Source organism: Bubalus kerabau, chromosome 19 (assembly GCF_029407905.1).
Source record: "Bubalus kerabau isolate K-KA32 ecotype Philippines breed swamp buffalo chromosome 19, PCC_UOA_SB_1v2, whole genome shotgun sequence".
Taxonomy (NCBI): Eukaryota; Metazoa; Chordata; class Mammalia; order Artiodactyla; family Bovidae; genus Bubalus; species Bubalus kerabau.
Window position 1 is genome coordinate 48,278,512 of NC_073642.1, and position 18,060 is coordinate 48,296,571.

Here is an 18,060-nt window from a genome sequence, read left to right on the forward strand (position 1 = left end):
AGGAGCTAAAAAGAGAAACACCAGTGGAAACATTATGGCCTCAAACTTTACTATTTGGAAGGGGGGGGAAATGAGAATATTTAAAGTAATCTGTTTTTAAATGTTAATTGGATACACTAGGATCATTTGTAGAAAATAAAACTTGAATAAAGGACTTCTTAAAAACCTTTTCTCTCTCCAAATGGATTCTATTTTTAAGTAGTAAGGTTGTAAAACCTCCCAAGTTATTTCATTTTATTACATTCTTACTCTCATGAGTTTCTACATATGCCAATGATTCAGTTCAGGAAAATCTTATTTCTAGATTTCAGCATAATTTAATTTCCTATTTAGTCCAAGGTAGCTTACAAATAATCACCTTTTTGCACATAATTATCTTGAAGTAATTAGACATTATCTTAACCCCATTTAGTTGCAAAACAGTTTTACTACAGTTCAAATAAGCAATTTAAATTTGATTTTTGAAAGTAAAACATTTAAACAAATTATCAACCTATTATATAATTTAAACAATTATATCTTTTATTTAGCATTTTTCCTCGACATATTGAAGTATCACATTAAAATACATTATAGCTAAATGTTCTGCAATATTACTGCTAAATCAACAGAAGACCAATTGATCTTGAGGAAAGGTTAATTAATTTGGGCTACAGGTCTCCTACACTAGCCTGCATTGAGAGTAATTTGTATCGATCACAGAAGTTTTCTGCAAAGAAATGTAATAAGCATTTTCGTGGAATTGAGATCAATTATTTAAAGTGCCAAAACAACGAAGTTTTCAATTTCTATCACTCCAGGAATTCTTTACTGCCATGGCTTATTCAAATCTGTTAGACTCCTGAGTAAAATAATGTTTTTTATACTTTCAGTGATATCAATCGGGTATCTAGCTTTCAGAGACTGAAAACGGAAGTTGAGAACTTTAATAGGATTTTCTTTGTTTAATCCCTCCTGCCATAATGATTCTCACCAGTTTTTTTCTACTATGAGGGTATCGCGAAGGGACAATGGAAATTAAATTTTATCTTCGGTTTAAACACTGGTAGCTATCCTGTGGAAAACGCTGAGCTGCTTTCTACTTGGAAACACATTTAAATTGTGGAGTTTCTGAACACAACCGGTGAGCTTTTCTTCATCCCTAAATTTATCAATTAAAAAAAATGTTTCAGGCCTGGGACAAGGTGAAGGTAACTTCTGAAGCTCCCCTCCCCAACACTATACTCACTCTCAAAACCTTTTTCTTGTTTTCTAAAAATGTTTGCTCTGCGGTTAGTCAGTGGATCGGAAGGCCTCCGGAGCTTTGCACATGGGTCTAAAGGAAGGTTTTTCCCTTCTCGTCCCCTCCCTCCCCCTCGGGAGACCCCTCCCCCACCTCGGGCGAAATTCCTAAATAAAAAGAGTCCGGTGGACCGCGGGTGAGCGGTCAGCATCCCCTTTCCGGCCGTCTGCTGCAGGAGCGTCCGAGGTGTAGAAATCTGGAAGCTCCGGGACGAAAAGGGAGGTGGGAGGGGGTCGCGGGAAGCCGGCGCGCTCCGGGAGGGTCCCAGCACTCCCTCGGAACCACAGATGTTTTCCTCCTGGCCCTGGGGCTCCGCGTCCCAGCCCCGGGCGTTCCGGCATTTGTGTGTCCCGGTTTCCGAGGAAGGGATTACGCAGCGGGAGCAGCCGCGGCAACGAGGGCGTTGGGGCCGCAGGAGCGGTAACGAGGCGCCTGGCCTTCTTTGTTGACTTTTAGGTCTCGGGCTCAACAGAAGATTTATTCGCTAGGAGGGGAAAATGCCCAAACAATGAAGAACTAACTGCACTTGTCACCTCAAGATGCTTGCGGTCCTTCTCTCTGTCCTCCTTCCCCGGCAACCGGACGCGCCGGCGCCCAGCCCGCGCGCGTCCTAACACACCGGGCGCAGATGGCATCGCCCAGAGGTGGCCGAGGGTGCGGTTAGAAAATAGCCTGAGAAGCTCACGAGGCGAGCCCCGCTAGCCACGATCCACCGGGCTAGCTCCCCAGGCGGGTCTCCAGAGTGGCCTCGGCCGTAAACCCGCCGCACACCGTCCCCCGCGAACCTTGAAAAAGTCTCCGCCAAGTAAGAGACCAAGAACTGAGGCCGACTTAAGCCTGGTGGGTGAATGCAAGACACTTTATTGCTAATTTGTTAGAAAAAGGGAAGGGAACAAAGTAAGACGATTTAGGTTCAGTGGGTCCGAGTAAGATTCCGAGGATCAAGCTCATGCCTTTATATTACTTTTGGAACTCGAATTTGCCAACGTTGCCCATTGTATAAATATAAATAACTATTGGGATTGAAAGCTTTTCCCTCTCTTTGAGACTTTAACGTCCTTCCGAGAGGCCTCTAAATTAAATTTTGAAATTACTCAAATCAATAGTTTCCATCTCCTCCTTTCATTAGCTGAAGTGAGAGCGAGGGGTTGGATTTCTGGATTTTTCTCAAGTGCTACATGGCACCCCTTTTCTCATCTGGGGAGGCAATTACTCGATAATTAAGGGACTCACACAGCTCTTTTTATCTTGTCCGCGGTAAGGAGTAGGCGATCAAAGTAAAGGCTGTCCAAGTTCAAGCCCTGGCTAGGATGGAGTTCATACACAAGGGCTCAGGCAGGCCAGCCTCTGCTTGGCCTAGTGTTGTTATTGTTGATGTCAATCCGACGAGGCTGACAAAGAAATAGGTGGACTGGAAAGTGAGCCTACTATCAAAGGAGATTACTGATTTTGTGATCTCAACCAACTGTAGAGGTGTGAAGTTGCATTTGAAAGCTTCTTAGAAGGCAAACAAATCATCAGTTTTTAAGTTCTTGGGGAAAAAAAAAATTTGTAACAATATTTTTTAAAAATACCTTCACAAAATACCCACAACCCTGAAACGTCCTGGTGGCACAAAGCTTCCCCTGCAGGAGTGAATTAACCCGGGCCTCCCTGGGCCTCCTCTAAAGCTGCCATGATGGTTAAATTTCGCCTCTCCTTTAGTAAAAAGACGGTTCTGGATCCTCTCTTGTAGACAACTTAATTTTATCGGCTACATCTGATATTTTATTCTCACTCAAATACTTTCAGATAAAGGAAAATGATACACTGGAGAAGGGGGGGAAGGTAGTTAAATTAATAATATTTGAGTTCATTGTAGAAAGGCTCAAAGGAAGCACAGAAGACTTAAGCCCTTGTCAAAAATTGAAGTAAACATTACAAGGAATAAAGAATCTTTCAAAAACTCAATTCTTAGGATATTAAATCAATTTATCTACCTTTTAATTTATCTTCTTTTATTGAATCTCCTTAATTACTTTTCCCTAGCTACACGTTCATATAATAAAAATAAAAAAAACAAAAAATTTAAGATTCTTTCGTTTTTGTCATTTCTATTCAGTGCTGGGCTTTGAAAAATATCATATTCAGAATATCCATTTTGGATTTAATTAAGGAAAATAGCAGAAATTTTCTTTTTGTTAACATTTGATTTATTTAAAGTCCTTAGCTGCAAATGATCAAGAACATATTCCACAGCTTAAAATTTCTCATTTTCATTATTTAAATCAAAATATTTTGATTACAATCACACTGATAAAAATTAACATTTTATTTTGTAATTTTAACCATCATTTAAAGCAATTTCAGCTGTAAAGAAAAAAGAATAAACCATGCAATAAATTAACATTGAGAAAGCGAAGAGGAATAATAATGGAACCCGTCTGGCTATACTAACACCATGTCCAACTGTGAAAAGTGCATTAACACTGAATGAAACAAGCACACAATGGCAATAATTAAAATGGCCACAATCAATTGGATTTTGGAACCTTGGACCAAATTTTGAAATACAGCTCCCTATAACTTATCTCTCCTCCAACATGGTAATAGTATTCCCCCCCTTTTGTTTTCTGGGGAAAAAAAAAATCCTTTAAATGGTATAAATACAAAAAAGCTAATTTTACACATGTTATATGACCTCAGAATGACATGCCCATGGCCCTCTGCAAAACAAGGAGTAGAGTTATTGACAAGGGCAATTCTCAAGGAATTGATTCCCAGGGCTATGTGTGGGTGGAGAGGAGGGGAAGAGGGTGTCTTTGTAACTTCTTGGTCCGGCAACTCAAGAGCAGGTATATCACCTACCTATTACCTTTATATGTTATATAAATATATGGATGTCATCTACATATCTGAGCATGTGCATAAATAAGTTCATATATATGGTAGATATGTATTTCATTTAGAGACATCTGCTATCTGAGTGTATCTGAAATGCAAGCTGAAAAGAAGTGGCTCTAATCTGTTTATGTTTTGCTGTGTAACAGCAGCACTGTCCTTCAGTACTTTTAACAGTCCTGGTGTCTACTTGTTTCTTCACCCTTTCAGTTCTTATGGTTAAGAGTATTGCCATGGACCTGTAAACTGTGTGTGTCTGTGGGAGGGGGGAGGGGAATCAGGTGAGGAGGGGAAAAAAAGCACAAACAAATATTTTACAAGCTTGACCATCTTTCTTTTTTTTTTAAATAAATCCTGCACAGACTAGAACATGTCTGCAGGGGGGAAGAGGGAAGAAAGGGAGAAGGACAAGGAAGCAGGAGGATTTATATATATATACACTTGTGGATCATTAAACTTTGCAGGACAACTTTTGTTGGTTTGAGGTTGGTTTTCTTTGTAATAATATACACAAGGCGTTTTGAACAACAGTAACAAAGTAACAGTCTTTTGCACTAGGGGAAAGATTGTGCACACACAAAAAAAGGAAATAAAAATAGTTGGGATTTCATTATGCTGCTGTCGGCTTGGTATGTGTGGTTTTGTTTGCTGTTGATTTCTCTCTCTCTCTCCCCTGCTACCAGCATGGCCATGCCAGACAGACAGACCCCCGGTCCCAGGGAGCTAAGAAGTGTTTAGAACGGGTCTGGAATACACACCTTGGTAGTAGGCTGGCTCCAGGGCTGAGGGCTCAATGGGGCTCCTCGTGGCCACCGAGGCGCCGCCGAGGGGCAAGCTGGCGGGCAATGCGCTGCCGTAGGGCGAGTACTGTAGTGCCTGCTCGTATGCCTTGAAGTCCAACTTGTGCTGCTGCTCCGAGGAGGACATGAGGTTGTTGATGGAGAAAGGATGATTGAAGGAGTAGTGAGGGTCCCCTTTCATGTGCAGCTGGGACTCGTGGGGTGCCAAGCCATGCGCCGGGTGGGAGGGGGGCACGGATACCAGCGCCCCAGGCCCAGAGCTGATCGGAGGAGCAGCCGAGGTGGCTGGAGTCTTCAACTCCGAGGCGCCCCCTGTCGCCGCCGCCCCGCCGTGGTCCAGAGTCTGGGGGCTGGCGGCGGGCCCGGGGGCCGGCGCGCCCTCTAGCTGGCCGGCCTTCCCACGCACACCGCGATGAAGGGGCGAGTCGGCGCTGGGGTTGGCAGCGCTCGAGGGGTCCTTGCGGCTCTCTGGGCCACCCTTGGGGCCGCCGCCGCCGCTCCCGCCCCCGGGGCCCGGCTGCTTCTCGCACTTGAAGCGCTTCTGGCGGCGCAAGTAACAGCCGTTCTCGAACATGTTGCCGGAGTCCGGGTGCAGCGTCCAATAGGAACCCTTGCCTGGCTTGTCAGGGGAGCGGGCCACTTTGACAAAGCAGTCGTTGAAGGAGAGCGAGTGGCGGATGGAGTTCTGCCAGCGCTGCTGGTTCTGCCGGTAATAGGGGAAGAGGTCCATGATCCACTGATAGATCTCGCTCAGTGTGAGCATCTTGCTGGGCGCCTGCTGGATGGCCATGGTGATGAGAGAGATGTACGAGTAGGGTGGCTTGGCGTGAGGATAGCTGCGCTTGAAAGTCTTGGCGTCGCCGCCGCCGCCGGCAGCACGGCTGCGGCCCAGGTTGGACGGCGCGTACGCCATGGGGCTCATGCACGGGTTCATGGCGGCCGCGTAGGGCCCCAGGCCATTCATGGAGGCCGCCGGCTGCGCGCCCATAGCCCCCATGCCGCCTGGGCTCAGCGTCGTCCCCATGGCCGTCACGCCCGCCGTCATGCTATTCATGGCGCCCGCAGAGCCGCCGGGCATGCCAGCCACCGCCCCGGGGCTCAGTCCGGCTCCCAGGCCTGGGTTTGCGTAGGACATGTTGAACGAAGCCGGGGTCATGTTGCCGCTCGTGCTCATGGTGTTCATGGTCATGTAGGTGTTCATGGAATTCATGGTGCCCAGACCCGAGTTCATGTTGCTGACCGGGACGGAGGAGTAGGCCTGGAGCGGAGACAGCGTGAAGAGGCCCCGAAGGGCTGAGTTAGCAGTGGGTGCGCTGGCGGCTACTGGCCCCCCGGCAAATCCGAAAACGAGAAGAGGCCATTTCTGCAAAGTCTAAGATCCCCTAACCAGGGGCAAACCGGCGAGCGCCCTCCCCAGAGCCAGCAAAGAGATGTCGTGCACGGCAGGGGGGGAAATCCTAGCTCGGCAGGCATGAAAGACAAGCACGCACAGAAAATATGTCCCCAGGAAGATGTGTAATCGTCTTACACGCCAGGCTTAGGGGCCGGCTTCTGGGGCCCCTCCATTGCCTCTATCCACGCCAGGCGGTATCCCACTTTCCACCCCAGATCGGGCCTCGGCAAAGCCGTCCTTTTGCTTGAAAGGAGTTAAAACTCCGAAAATAGAATTAATATCTCGGATCCTCTGCTTATTCGCTCCACCTTAAGCTTGCGGTGGGTATGACACTGCTTCCCCCCATGCCCCAGCCCCCACCCCTAGGCGGGCAACATCCCCAGATTTGCACCCATCTCGCCTAAGCCTGCCAGGCCTGGGCTGACCACGTAGCGGCCCGCGCTGTTCCGGGTGACTGTTAGTTAACCTCTCCCTGATAGAGCAAATCATCCATGGCCATATGACCAAACATTTCCAAACAACTGGCTTTACTGTCTTAGCAGCTTTTACCAAATGGTGACTTTTTGTTGTTCATTATATTTAGAAGTAGTTTTCCCATCTACTTGTAGCAATTGTAATATTAAAAGGGAAAAAACTCAGAAGTTGAGTAACTTTTGGAAAAAATAGATATATAATAGGAGAAAGAGTAGGGGAGGGTACATAATAATATCAATGCACAACCTACATTTAACATGACTTTACAGCCATTCATAAACTTGCACTAATTTCATTACCTATTTCCAGGGCCCTAATGTTTGAAAATTTTGGTGACAAAATTTATAGAAATAATCACATTTTTTACATAGTCTGATATTTTGCCACTGATCATCTCAAAACCTGGCTTTTGAAACTATATGAATATTATTAAATACTTTAAAATTCAAAAATCAAAGTCCACTTGCTTTCTCTTAATGCTATTCTACTTCCCAATTCTAACCTGTAAAGCTCTTTTCATAGAGAATTTAACTCACTAGTGAGCGGAGATGACTGTATGTGAATTAAATCTGAGGAAGTGTTCTGAGCTGCTTAAATCATCAGTAGGGGGAAACTTATCAATGGCAATCTGAGAATGCACTAGATATGTTAAAAATATAGAGTATAGAAATGTAAAAACTACTTATCTGTTAACTTAATAAAAATAATAGTATCCTTACATTTATTTTCATCTGAAAACATGACTTTATTTGAAAACATAAAAGGTGAACAAACATTTAATTAGGCACACATTCTGCTATAGTATGCAAATAAACTCGGGATATGTTTGTGAATATATACATATATAAATCTAAATAAATTAATTACCATGAAAATATTTCTTGATTTTATGTTTTTCTGTCCATGTCTTAAAGTATATTTTACTTTTCTTTTCCTCTTCCCAAGATTATCCAAGGCAGTTTCAATAAACGTTTTCAATAATGGTAAATTTTTGGAGGGTAATCGCCAGTTATTTCCGGAGAAATACTTTTAGGAGTAGGAGGTGGTCCTGCCTGTACCTGGTTTTCCTCGCAATCCCTTTGTGCACACTGTATTGATAAAATAAACCACACGAACGTGCCACCAAGGGGACAATGAAGAGAAACAGGTTCTCCGCCCGCCCGGAGTGCTGGAGGAAAAGTCAGCTCGCACTAGCGCCACCCAGCGGTTCTAAAGAGGAAGAAGCACACTTCTCCCCAAATAGGGGTTTTGAAGAACTTTTACAAAATTTCGGAATCATTTCATTATCAAGAGGCGCATTATTAGCGGCTGAGCGCTTTCATTAGAAGACATCTGAGAATTCAACTACGGAAGGAAGAAACTGCCCCCCCGGGCGAATTCTAGCCTTTTCAGACTTGCCTCAAACTCATACCTCCGCCAGCCAGCCAACCCGCGCGCGACACCCGGGTCTGGGCTCTGGCTCCCGTTCTCCGCAAGCAAGAGGCAAGTGCGTCCCAGAGAGCGGGTGCTTTCACAGCAAGAGTTTCCTAAAACCGACTCGCCCGCTCTGAGCGCCGATCGCCGGAATCCCGTCCCCGGGCCGGGCTGAGGATCCGGCCCCCAGGCCCGTTTAGCCAAGGCCCGGCCGGGGCTAACCCGGGTGGGTAGGCACCGGTGGCACGGAGGAGGCGCCCCCAGTCCGCCTGCTGCCCGCCTCGCCAGGTTTCCCCCGTCCCAGCACGGGCTCCAGGAACGTCCCGCCTGCCGCCCGCCTCTCACCTCCTGTGTGTCCGCATAGTAGCTGTTCCAGTCACTGCTCTCGTGCCCTTCCATCTTCACAGTCCCTAACATCCTGGAGCCACCCTGCTCGGTGCAACCATCCAGCCCTGTGCGAAGCGACTGGCAGCCGCGCGGCCCGGGGCGGGGGGCGGGGAGCCGAGCCCGCTGCAGTCACCCGAGCGCCCGCGCCGGCCCAACGCCACCCTAGCGAGGAGGAAGCCAGGAGCTGCGGGGCGCGGCGTGCTCGGCGGCGGCGGCGGCGGCGGCGGCGGCGGCGGCGGTGGGGCGGGCGGGGGCAGGCGGCGGCCGCGGAGCGCGGCGCCGGGGAGCGCCTCCGCGGGAAGTGAGCTGGCGGCCTCTGCGAGATGAGTGCAGTTGAGCTGATGTGGATCTTACGTCGCTCGAGTGCCCACCTCCTCGTCCTCTCCCCATTTGTCCGCCGCACAAAGACGCTCGCACCTACAAAGCCCGAGGTGCACCTGCGAGGCGGCCGCCCGCCAGTCCGGCCGCCGCGCCTCCCGCCCCGCCGCGCCGCCGCCGCCGCGCGCGCCCCCTGGGCCCCCTCTCGCCGAGCCCCCTCCCCCAAACCCGACCCCTCACTTTGTTTGCCAAGCGGCGTAATTGGTTTAAGCCGGGAGGCTGGGGGAAGAGGGAAACCGGGGTGGTGGTGGTGGAGGGAAGGGGGGGCGGTGTGTGTAACCCCTCTTTGGAAGAGGAAAAAAGAAAAATAGGCGGGGCCGGGAGTGCTAGCGAGGGTTTTGGATGGGAACCGCGCAGCCGATGAAGCCCTGGGGGCGGTGGCGTTGGAGCCCGGGCTCCTGGGGGGTAGAGCCGGATACATGACCCCAGGGTTCCCCTGGGGGACATTCGGCCCTCGGTGCTGCAACCCCGTCCCGCGCCCCTCCTGCCTCCTACTCTTCTGCCCGCTTCCAGCTCCCGCCCTTCTGATTCCTGACCTAAAAGTTCAACCTCGGGAGACTGGAAAATTCAGACTTCCTTCTCCCGCCCCCGCCCCCCGCCCCGGACTTCAGGATTGAAAACGGAAAAAGCCCCACTTTTGCCCCGTCACTAGAAACTCGGCCATCTGAGTCAGCCGACCCAGGTGACGTTAGGCCGATTCCGGCTCCTGGCTAGCAGAGTGGAGACGCTGCCATGAAACCCGTACCTGCGGCTAACAGCAGGTGAGTCACAACACCGTTTTATATCTTTATGACATAACTTTTTTTTTTCCACCTCGATCCGCTCTACTCCCCCTGTCATCTGTAGCGATCATGAAGAGGAAGAAACTGAGAACAGATGTCTATGTGATAGGGCAGGCGGACCCGAGTCGGGCCGTCCTCCCTCTGCCCAGCTCCTCCTCCCGCCCCCCTTCCGCAGCCTCGGGGACTGAGCTGGAGGCGACCGTCTGGTTTCTGATAGGGAAAGGTCAGGGGGAGGGGACATCTCCCTAAATACGCGCCGGGAGAGGCTGGTCTCGGGCGCGGGAATGCATCTACTCGGCTAGAGAGGTGCCAGGCCGAAGCCAGCGGTGGTGACGGCGGTGCTTGGTCCCATCTCCGATCTGGAGTGGCCGGGCTGGGACTGGACATCCGTGGGAAGTGCTTCTTCAAGCAAAGCCTCTTGGCTTCTATGAGACTCTGGGTAGTGGCTTGCCCACAAGCCCTGGGGAGGACCAACCCAAATGACTGGGTGGTAGGCAGTGAGTTGGTGAGAAGTTGTACTATGGTGGTTGTGTGTTGCTGAGTGTGTGTGTGTGTGGCCATGTATGTGCTGTACTTTCGGAGAATCACTAGGTTTTAAGTAGCAATAAAAAATCTTTCTGAAAGGACTAAGAATCCGTGAAATATTCTTGTTTGGCAAAGTTTTAAACTGTTATTAATCTCATTTTAAGAAATGTGTTTTAACTTGTCTTCCAAACAGATTCCTTTCCCCCCCTGTGCTTTGTTCTTACAAACCTTTCTTCCTTGAAATCTGGCAAGAGAATCACATTAAATCCTTGAACCAAACAAATCTCTTAAATTAGCAGGAGAGCATGAGAGGGTGAAGATGTGTAGTTAAGGAAATAAAAAAAAAGATAAAAGCATTGGATTCCAATTCCTTTAAGAAAAAAAAAGGGGGGTGCTGGTGGTGGTGAGTAACGTCACATTGTAAGGAAAGGCTTGAGAGTGAAATTAAATCACCTGGAATTCAGCAGCCAGTCGCCCTCCCCAACTGCAGCCTGTCCCTGGGACTGCAAGCCAGTCCCATCAATTTGTGTAAATGTATCTGCAAACGTGTGGGTCTGCACATATTTCTCAGGGCGACAGTCAGAAACTAATTCTTTTGTGCAAAGTTCTCATCAACAGCAGGACCTTAGTCCCATTTGTGAAGTACACGGATGCATAGGCTCCTCAGCCTGACTGGGGAGGTGGGGGTACTTTCAGTGCTAATGAGCTTCCTTGTTCCTTCCCGCGGTGATTCGCCAACGCCCTCTTGGCTCTTCCACCACATCCAGCATGACTAGGGTATTTTCTATGGGTAGTAACAACTTAGCAATAACTTTTATGTTGCACAAAAAGCCGGAGCTTTAAGGGGAAAACAAACCAAACCAAAGGCTGTAACCGTAAAGGGAGTCAATTAAAAAAAAAAAATCTTCCTTTCAGCACACTTCTCAAACCCACTAGACCTCATCTTACAAAAAATTCAGCTTGGTGGCGGGGCGGGGGGAGGGGGGAACGCCCATTTTTCAAAGCGGATGGCCAAATTGAAGTTTCTTCAGGGCTTCTCCAAAGCTCAAGATCGGTGGTGAAGAGTGGGCTCTGCCAGTTTTAGAACCTTGATCCAGCTTGGGGACCCGGTCGGCAGCCCGAGGAATTCCCGCGATCACAGCGCCTCCTGTCGTGGGAAGGGAACGCGGGCGGATTCCTGCCGCAGGCGCCCCCAGCCAGCACTAGCAGGCGAGAATGGAACCTCGCACGCCTCCCTCAGCCAGAGATTTTTGGTTCCTAGAGCCGACTGCCCGAGGCCAAGAAGAAGGAAAGGCGGCAGCTCGGTGAGCTTCTAGCCTCTCTCCATCTCAGTCGCGGTGTTCCAAGACACCTAACAAATTTAGAAGGTGAAGTTCTAGTGTACCCTGCTGCCAGTCGGGCATTTCCGTGAGATTTAAAAGCGAATCATCAGTGCCCTATTGGGTCTTTGGTTTGGAAAATTAACGACCAACAAAACTGCTGTTTCTAGGTTGCTGACCAGCAACCAGGTAACGAGGCCGGCTGCTGCAGCCTGCTCATTTCCAACCTTTTCTCCCTAATAGGCCCTGCCTTTACGCGGTGCAGAAAGATTGCGCTTTTCGGGCAACTGGATCTGCCTTCTGTGTTGGGGAGGTGGGGTTGCGGCGGGGGGGTGGGGGTGGGGGACTCGAGGTAAAGGAGCCCCGAGGGCAGCCACGTGGCGGCTCCTGGGATGTCCCGGGCTCAAGTGGCCTGTGCCAGGGCGAACAGAGCGCGCCTGGAGTGGCCTGGGTAGCGGGGTGGGCAGGCTCCTTGGATGGAGGGAGTCAGGGCAGTCGCGATGGCAGGTGCGCGGGTACCTCCAGGTGAACAAGGACGGAGGAAGGGGCCCCGCCCTTCCCGGAAGCTGCGCCCTCTACCCCCTTGGGGTCCACTCTCCTCGCAGTCGGGCCCCGGGGGCCTGTGGCGCCTGGCCCACCCACCGAACTTAGCCACCTTCGCTCCGCTCTCCCAGCATTACCTGGCTTAGGAGCCCCTTCCTCAGATCTCCACTCGGTCAGGGAGAAGTCGAGGGCGACGACTGGAAGCAAAGGCCGGGGGCTCGCGCCTCGGGCCCAGCTGGCTGTCTTTGGCGGCACCAGGTCCTACCTGTTCAGCGGGACCGTTTAGACGCGTGGCAGACAGCAGGGCCCGGGGCGGCGGGGTCTAAAATGTGTCCCCTTTCCCCGCCAGCTCTCCCCTCCCCGACGAGCCTCGGCCAGATCTCGCCCGCGGCCGCGGGCCCAGGGTGCACGCTCGCTGCAGGGTGATCCGAGCTCCTCCTCAGGCTCCCACCCGCCCCCCAGATAAGAAGCTTCGATCCTCCACCTTCCGGGAGAATCAGATGCCGAGAAACTAAGACCTGTCGCCTTGCACGCGGTTGGTTCACAGTCGCCTGGGACGGGGCCCCGGGTCGGTTTAGGACCGAGCAAGGCTTGGGACACTGGAAGCAACTGTCTACTCCTGCGTGTGCCTGGCCCTCGAGGACAGAGGTGTGTGCGGGAGCTGAGGAAGGGCCGGCGCCGCGAGAGGGCGGACCCCAGCGCCGGCCTCGGCCTCCCGCCCGCCGCCGCCGCCGAGACGCGGCCTTCGAGTCCCGCCGCCCCCCAGGCCAGGGTGAGGGCGCAGAGGGTCAGAAGTTCAGCACCGAGCTCCTTGTTCCCCCGCTGCCTCTCTCTTCTCCTTTCCTTTCTTCCTCTGCCCTTGCTCAGTCGTGTCCGACTCTTTATGACCTCGTGGACTGTAGCCCGTCAGGCTCCTCTGTCCATGGGATTCTCCAGGCAAGAATACTGGAGCGGGTTGCCATGCCCTCCTCCAGGGGATCCTCCCAACCCAGGGATCCAACCCAGGTCCCCCGCATTGCAGGCGGATTCTTTACCGACTGAGCCACCAGGGAAGTGGTGGCTTCTATCATTACATCAATTTAAGAAATTAATTCACTAGGCGTTTGACCCTCAGTAGGTAGGGTAAGCCTTAACCCGCCTTGTCGGTTCCCTGTGGGGAAGTCTGCGTTTTCCGGCAGGTATCTGTGTATGTGGATCCACAGACATGTACATCCAGGGCTTTCACTTTACTGAAAAAAAATTTTAATGTAACATTTTAATCCCGGTTCTTCATCCCTGGATGTGTCCCTTCCCCTACAGCTCCTTGAGCCGCTGCCGGGTTTCTGAGCGACCCGGGTCGCGGGCCGGGCTCGCCCACAGCCGGATGTCGGAGCCGGAGCTGCTCCCCACCTGGCCTCCGCCCGCGGGCGACAAAACCGTCTCTCTGGCCGTGAGCGAGCAGCGACTTGCCAAAATCAACTCTCATTTTCATGTATTGAAATGAGAAAGGTTGGGAAGGGCGACCTGCCCTCCTGGGCCATCACTAGCCTTGGGAGGTAGGAGTCAGAAGCCAGTCGGTCCTCGCAGGGCCTCTGTCCTTGGAGGGTCGCGCATAAAACGCTTCACCCCCCCCACCCCACCCCACCCCCAATCCCACGCTGGTCCAGGTCCCCGAGGCCGTCGCGTGTCTCCAGGCAGCTGTTTCTCCGAGTCACCAGACAGCTTTATTCACGCCAGCTGGAGAAAGTGGCCCAATCCCTAAAATCTTTCCTCACCCCTGCACACTCCTGGAGTGGCTATCTCTGCATAGTGGTGCCCGTATTTTCCCCCTGTGGTTACTTGAAAACCACTAGGGAGGGGGTCTTGGGGGGAGTAATTGGAAATGCACTGCTTCAGAGTTGAAAAATTATAGGGAGATGTGACAAACGTTTAAGTCTGAGAGCAGAAAAGGACTAGAGTGGCTGAGGCCCTACTGTGTGCCCCCGAAGGAGCGGAGTGGGGTGCGTTTGAGGGGGGAGAAAGCTTTGAGATCCCAATCTTTCCTCCTATGCTGCTCCAGGTATGCAACTGGGAGATTGGAGGTGTAGGCGTTGATATGTCAGAACCTCCATTGCTCCAAATGGCAGAAGCTCAGGCTAGTGGGAAGCAGTGATGGAAACAAAGGGTTGGGTTTGCTCGCTTAGACCTCAATCCTTCCCTAATTGCTAAGGAACGTTTAACTTCTCAGTCCCTGAACTCCCCGTTCTCCATCCACTGGTCTCCACCACAGGTACACCCAAGACTTTCTCAGGGCCCTTCAGCCTGACCTGGTGGCTTAACTTGGGCTATTCAAATGTGATTACCCTCAAATTTACATAGTTCTATTTAACAGATGCTTTTGTAACAATTACATAAATCATATCCTACACATGGGGGTGAAAGGGTAAAAATGTGTTATAGCCAGGCTTTTCCCATTGTATTGGCTTCCTGATCTCTCTCCTAATTTTAAAATTGTGCTTTTGGATTGGCGTGGCATGGCTAGAGGGAGGTTATGTTCATTATTTAAAATTCGATTGGAGGACACTGTTGAGTGGTTGCTTTTGGGATTTCCAGCAAGCTATTCCAGAGCTAGGGAAAGCTTTGTTTTAAAATAGTACATCTGTTTGAAGCTGTTTGATTTTTCTTGTCCTAAGGGTCACAGAGTAAAACCAGTACTTAGCTCACATGCAGTGAGTTTCTTGTAAAGAGAAACACTGGGAAGAGGGCTCCCTGGCAGCATTCCCTTTTGCTAGGATACAGCAAAATTTGCAGGCTCTTTCACCACTTTCTGAATGCTGCCATCTTGGTTGTCTATTGCAAATGGATCAAAGTAAGGAAATGCGGATGCCTACACTGTGGTGGCAAGTCCAGTGCAGCCTCCCTGGGTCTTGAGAAATTTGCAGACTTCCCCAACTAACTGAGGTCTGCCTTCTTTAGGTCCATTTCTGTTGCTGTTGTTTAGTCGTTAAGTCATGTCCAACTCTTTTGCCATCCCATGGACTGTAGTCCACCAGGCTCTTCTGTCCATGGGATTTTCAAGGCAAGAATACTGGAGTGGGTTTCCATTTCCGTCTCCAGGGGATCTTAGGTCCACACCTTTGTCTAAGTTCCTGCCAGGTTTTTATCCCTCCTCAACAGCAAATTCCATTTGTGTCTTTTCATTTTTTTTTCTTTCCCCCACTGGACTAGAAACTCTCTGAGGGTGCAGACTACAGTGGTCTCCACTGCTGCAGCAGAACCTGGGGTTAGTAGACTTCAATAAAGATTTGTTGACTCAATCACTGAACTAACTGCTCCAATCCAGAGACTGGCCAGGTTGGTGTCAGATGGGAAAAGATGCTGGTCCAAGTGAGAGGATCTCAGGGACTTGTCTCAGTTCAATGGGCTTGAGAAATGAATGGACAGTACAATGAACAAATAGATGAACAGATATTTTTAGCATAATGGCTAGGGCTTCAGAACCTTGGGATCCTTGGATTTTCAGGCCCGCTGGGCTTGGTTCTTCCCATGTACGTGATGCTTAATTTTAACCTAAATCATCGTGGTGACATGATCGAATGGGAAATGCCCCCACCTCACCTGTACCCGGCCTTTGACAGAATCAACGGCCGCCGTTGCTCATCTAGGACCCTCAACGTGTGACCCGAGGCAAATGTTTTCACTTTCCCCCGCTGTGAAAAGGCGGCCAACCGCACCTTTCAACAAAGATATCGATTAAAAGTTGAAGAACCCCATCTACTTTCCATTAAGCAAAATGTTTCACTCCAATCTGTAAAGGAAACTTCCGTGTTTAAATAATATGTTTAAATTGGCCAAGGGATGAAGCCGATCCCACGGAATGAGAAGGAAAAGCACTGTTAGTCCCGGATTGTGCCCAGCGCTGAGCGCGCGGCGTTTCCGCCCCGGGACTCCGGGGGGCACCTGCAGAGGCGGGGCGCGACCAGGACGGGTGGCACAGCAAGAGTCCCCAAAGTGACCCTCCCAGATGCCAGACGCTCAGCGCACCACGGAGGTGGCGGCGCGCTCAAAGTTTTCAGGCTTTTACCTTCATTGTCTTCCAGTCTTTAGGATCTAAAGCATTTTATTCCACGCACCTTCCCAGTGTGATGTAATCATTTTCTTAAAGGACCACTAAACCTCTCCGAACCTGCCGTGTTGTTGTTACAAGGTATTAACTGCAGACCCTGTGGGTCAACTTCTCCTCCTGAAGTTTTATTTAACATGAAAGCCTGCGTGGGAGTCCTTGAGAGAGGAAGCACATCCTCCTCCCTCTCCTCTGGGCTGCTGTCACTCGGGAAGCCACCAGGCAGCATCTGGTGTCCGTGATGTCCCAGTCCCCTACATCCCACGGGCACCGGCGCTGAGAGCTGCTCTAAGGCTCCGTAGCGCCCCCCTCCCCGGCCCGCCCCACTCCCCGCCCCGGGAGCTGAAGGGCAAACTCGCTGCTTCAGACCGCTCTTTCTTCCTGGGACAGCTCCCTACCTGGACCCTAGTCCTGCGGCTCCGGAGAGGGACTTGGCACTGGATGGAACCCGAACCACCTTGGAGGCTTAGGCTTCTAACAGATCTGGTGTCGGTTTGTTTTCTTTCAAATGCTTTCCATGATACAGTCCGCGGGGTGCATCCCACTCTCCTCACCCCACTGGCCTCCTTCTAAGAAAATACCTTACACTGTGAATCTGCTAGTCTTCTCTGACCTCCTTGTGACCCTCCCCTGACAACTCACCCAGCAAGAGAAGTGGTTTCAATAAATAAAGCGTAGTGCTTGCCTTGAAGGTCAGTTTACACTGGGGCAGAAACTTCTAAAACTCCTGCAGGTGCTGGAATGGGAATAAACCCGTCCCAAGAGATGGGAGAGGGAGGAAGCATCGACTAGGAGAAGACACCAGGGAATGTAGACAGGAATTCCAACAGGGTGGAGGGGCGTGGTCAGGAGTTTGGCACTCAATGGCAACCCACTCCAGTGTTCTTGCCTGGAGAATCCCAGGGACGGGGGAGCCTGGTAGGCTGCCGTCTATGGGGTCGCACAGAGTCGGACACGACTGAAGCGACTTAGCAGCAGTAGCAGCAGCAACCCACCTTCAATTTTCTGGGGAGCCTGGATGGATACTTTGGGCCTCAGTTTCCCCTGAGTCTGGAGTGGCTGGTGCAGGCCTGATGATCCCACCCAGGGGAACCAGGATCTGTGTGAACTTAGGAAGGAAACCGTTTAGGTGATGGAAGGTGAGGAGGTGTGACTCAGCTCCTAGAGTAGGGAAGCCTCTCTCTGCAAGTTGAGAAGACTCTGGGATAACAGGTAGCACAAAGAGTTTCCTCCGGTTTGCTCTAATTTTGTGATCTATGTCTCTTTGTAAATTTTGGGCAAAAGCCTTTCTTTCTTTCTTTTTTCCGTTTTCCAGCATCTCCAAAGACAACAAGCAGTGGGAGGAAAAGTAGAGCTTGTGTTTCAGGTTCCAAGACCGGGCAAAGCCTTCTCAGCAGCAGAAGCAGTGGTCTGCACATGTCCCTGTGCACGGCTGGCACCTCTGAGGCTGGGGGTCTCTCAGTCTTAGTGAATCTCTCATTACACAAGCTCCAACCTGGCTTGTTCTTGCAGTTGACAAGGACTATAGGGTTTATGTTTAAGATCACGGATTTGGAATCAGAGTCCAATCTGTACTCTGTAGGAGACTTGCTTTCTCTGAGCCTCCATTTTTTCAACTATAAAATGGGCACATTAGTACCTACCTCACACTAGGTGAGTGCAGAGTGTAAGTACAATAAAAGGTAGCAACAGTCAAGAGCCTTTACAGAAATCTGGGAACCTGGGCGATGCTGGCTGCTGTGGGCCGGGCATCTGGGCACACTCGGCCCTCCCTTTTTACCAGTCTTTTGGAGGTAGTCACCA

At 50.7% G+C, this 18,060-nt stretch overlaps 1 protein-coding gene and 1 long non-coding RNA gene across 2 annotated transcripts; one reads left to right on the forward strand and one right to left on the reverse strand.

The window, feature by feature from the left end:
• The first annotated feature begins 525 nt into the window (after positions 1–525).
• Positions 526–2,381, forward strand: LOC129633841 (uncharacterized). The gene is made up of 2 exons (XR_008705329.1): positions 526–1,123; positions 1,739–2,381. It is a non-coding gene; the product is annotated as an uncharacterized LOC129633841 (long non-coding RNA).
• Positions 2,382–4,801: 2,420 nt separating this feature from the next.
• Positions 4,802–8,659, reverse strand: FOXA1 (forkhead box A1). The gene is made up of 2 exons (XM_055556057.1): positions 8,588–8,659; positions 4,802–6,220 (listed from the first exon to the last, which is right to left on the reverse strand). Exons 1-2 carry the CDS (start codon positions 8,657–8,659, stop codon positions 4,886–4,888), a joined length of 1,407 nt encoding a protein of 468 aa, XP_055412032.1. The 3' UTR covers positions 4,802–4,885.
• Between the last annotated feature and the right edge of the window lie 9,401 nt (positions 8,660–18,060).